Source organism: Diabrotica undecimpunctata, chromosome 9 (genome assembly GCF_040954645.1).
Source record: "Diabrotica undecimpunctata isolate CICGRU chromosome 9, icDiaUnde3, whole genome shotgun sequence".
In the NCBI taxonomy this organism is placed as follows: domain Eukaryota; kingdom Metazoa; phylum Arthropoda; class Insecta; order Coleoptera; family Chrysomelidae; genus Diabrotica; species Diabrotica undecimpunctata.
In genome coordinates, this window is record NC_092811.1 from 67105924 (window position 1) to 67107850 (window position 1927).

Here is a 1927-nt window from a genome sequence, read left to right on the forward strand (position 1 = left end):
TAACTTAAACTCGAGCCACTAATTTTCTAATGGCAATGGACAAATGTTAGCAAATGATCTTTTGATTTGACCATTGTTAGTCTTTATTGTTGCCACCCTGGCGACACCATCGCTTCCTCTGTGGATGTTTTCTACTCGTCCCAGCTTCCATTTGGAGGTTGATGATCTTCTTTTATTAAAACTAAGGATCCAATTTTCAATGATTCATAGCTCACTTTAAACTTAGTTCTCTGTTGGAGCTCGCTGATATACTCTTTACTCCAACGCTGCCAAATATGTTGTTTAACCTGCACCAGATGTTGGTACATGGATAGACGGTTTACTGGTATGGTAGTTAAATCTGCTTCACATGTTGAAGTAAGAGTACGACCAATTAGGAAATGTGCGGGTGTTAATGGATTATGGATCATGGACAGAATCGGATAGTGAGGATAAGGGACGTGAGTTTAAAATTGCCTCGATCTCAACTAAAATAGTATAAAGTTCCTCATATGTTAAAATGAGATCCTTAGCAACTCTACGTAAATGATGTTTTATACTTTTAATACCCGCCTCCCATAATCCGCCAAAGTGGAGAGAAAATGGAGGGGTAAATTTCCAGTTTATATCAATTTTTTGGGAAGCATTTATCAAATCCTTCCTTTTATCTTTAATAAATTTACCTAACTCTTTTAACACATTAATGGCTCCCAAAAAATTCGTACCGTTATCGCTATAAATACAAGTGGGTTTACCTCTGCGTGATATGAAGCGCTTTAATGCCAACATAAAACCGTTTGTAGATAAGTCGGTAACTAGCTCGATATGCACGGCTTTAGTTACACAACATATAAATAAGCATATATAACACTTGGATAGTTTATTTCCGCGACCTGCTTTACTTTTTATCATTATTGGACCTGCGTAGTCCACGCCTACGTGTTCAAAAGGCTGCCTTGCGTTGTGACGCATATTTGGTAATGGAGCCATTATGGGCTTTATTTTTGTTGGTTTAAATCTGAAGCATGGAATGCAGTGCTTAACGATATTCTTTACTAAAATGCGACCGTTTATTATCCAATATTGATCACGAATGTTTGCTAGTGTATGCTGCGGTCCGGCATGTAATAAATTAAGATGTGCTTGCCTTGCTATTATTTGAGCAAGATGACTTTGTGCAGATAGTATTACCGGATGCTTTTTCTCGAATGAAAATGATGAGTAATTTAATCTACCCCCAACTCTAATTATTTCATCATCGTCTAAGAAAGGGTTTAGATTTAACATTTTGCAGTCTTTAAGAGACTTTTTTTTCAATCTACTAAGTTCTTTGCCAAAATATTCCTGTTGAGATAATTTGATTATGCATTTTAAGGCATCTGAGAGTTCAGATAATTCCAATGGATCAGTTTTCTTCGGCACGTCACGTAATTTTGTGGTGCAGTTTTGACAAAACCTGAATAAGTGTGCCACGATTCTTTTTAATCTGTTTAAATCGGAATATTTTTTTATAAAATCTTTTTTTAGCTGTATGGCTTGAAGATATACCTTTTTCTGTTTCCGTATATCGGGTAAACTTGAATTTGGTGCGCACGTTTTAGGCCAGTTATTTTCTTCTTCTTCTTCTACTAAAAATGTTGGACCATGCCACCATAATGTATTATTAACTAACATATGTGGTTTGACACCTCTAGATACTCTGGATTAAGTTTAGACAGGACATGACGCCAAAAATAAGAGGAGGTCAAATTTTGAATTTCTACCACACGATTACTGACAAAGGTTTTCAACTGATTTGGTGAATATTTGAGCCAATTAAGAACAATAGTAGAATCGGACCATAAAATTAGTGTGGAAGTCGTGGAAGAGTAACTGTTTTTAGTGGCGCTACCTTGGATTTGGCGCAAAGAAAATGTGAAAATGTTTTACCATCTTGATTCATGGACCT

The 1927-nt window shown here is 36.2% G+C and overlaps 1 protein-coding gene across 1 annotated transcript; it reads right to left on the reverse strand.

The window, feature by feature from the left end:
- Positions 1-399: 399 nt before the first annotated feature.
- On the reverse strand, positions 400-1653 carry LOC140451036 (uncharacterized). The gene has a single exon (XM_072544752.1). It carries the CDS (start codon positions 1651-1653, stop codon positions 400-402), a length of 1254 nt encoding a protein of 417 aa, XP_072400853.1.
- Between the last annotated feature and the right edge of the window lie 274 nt (positions 1654-1927).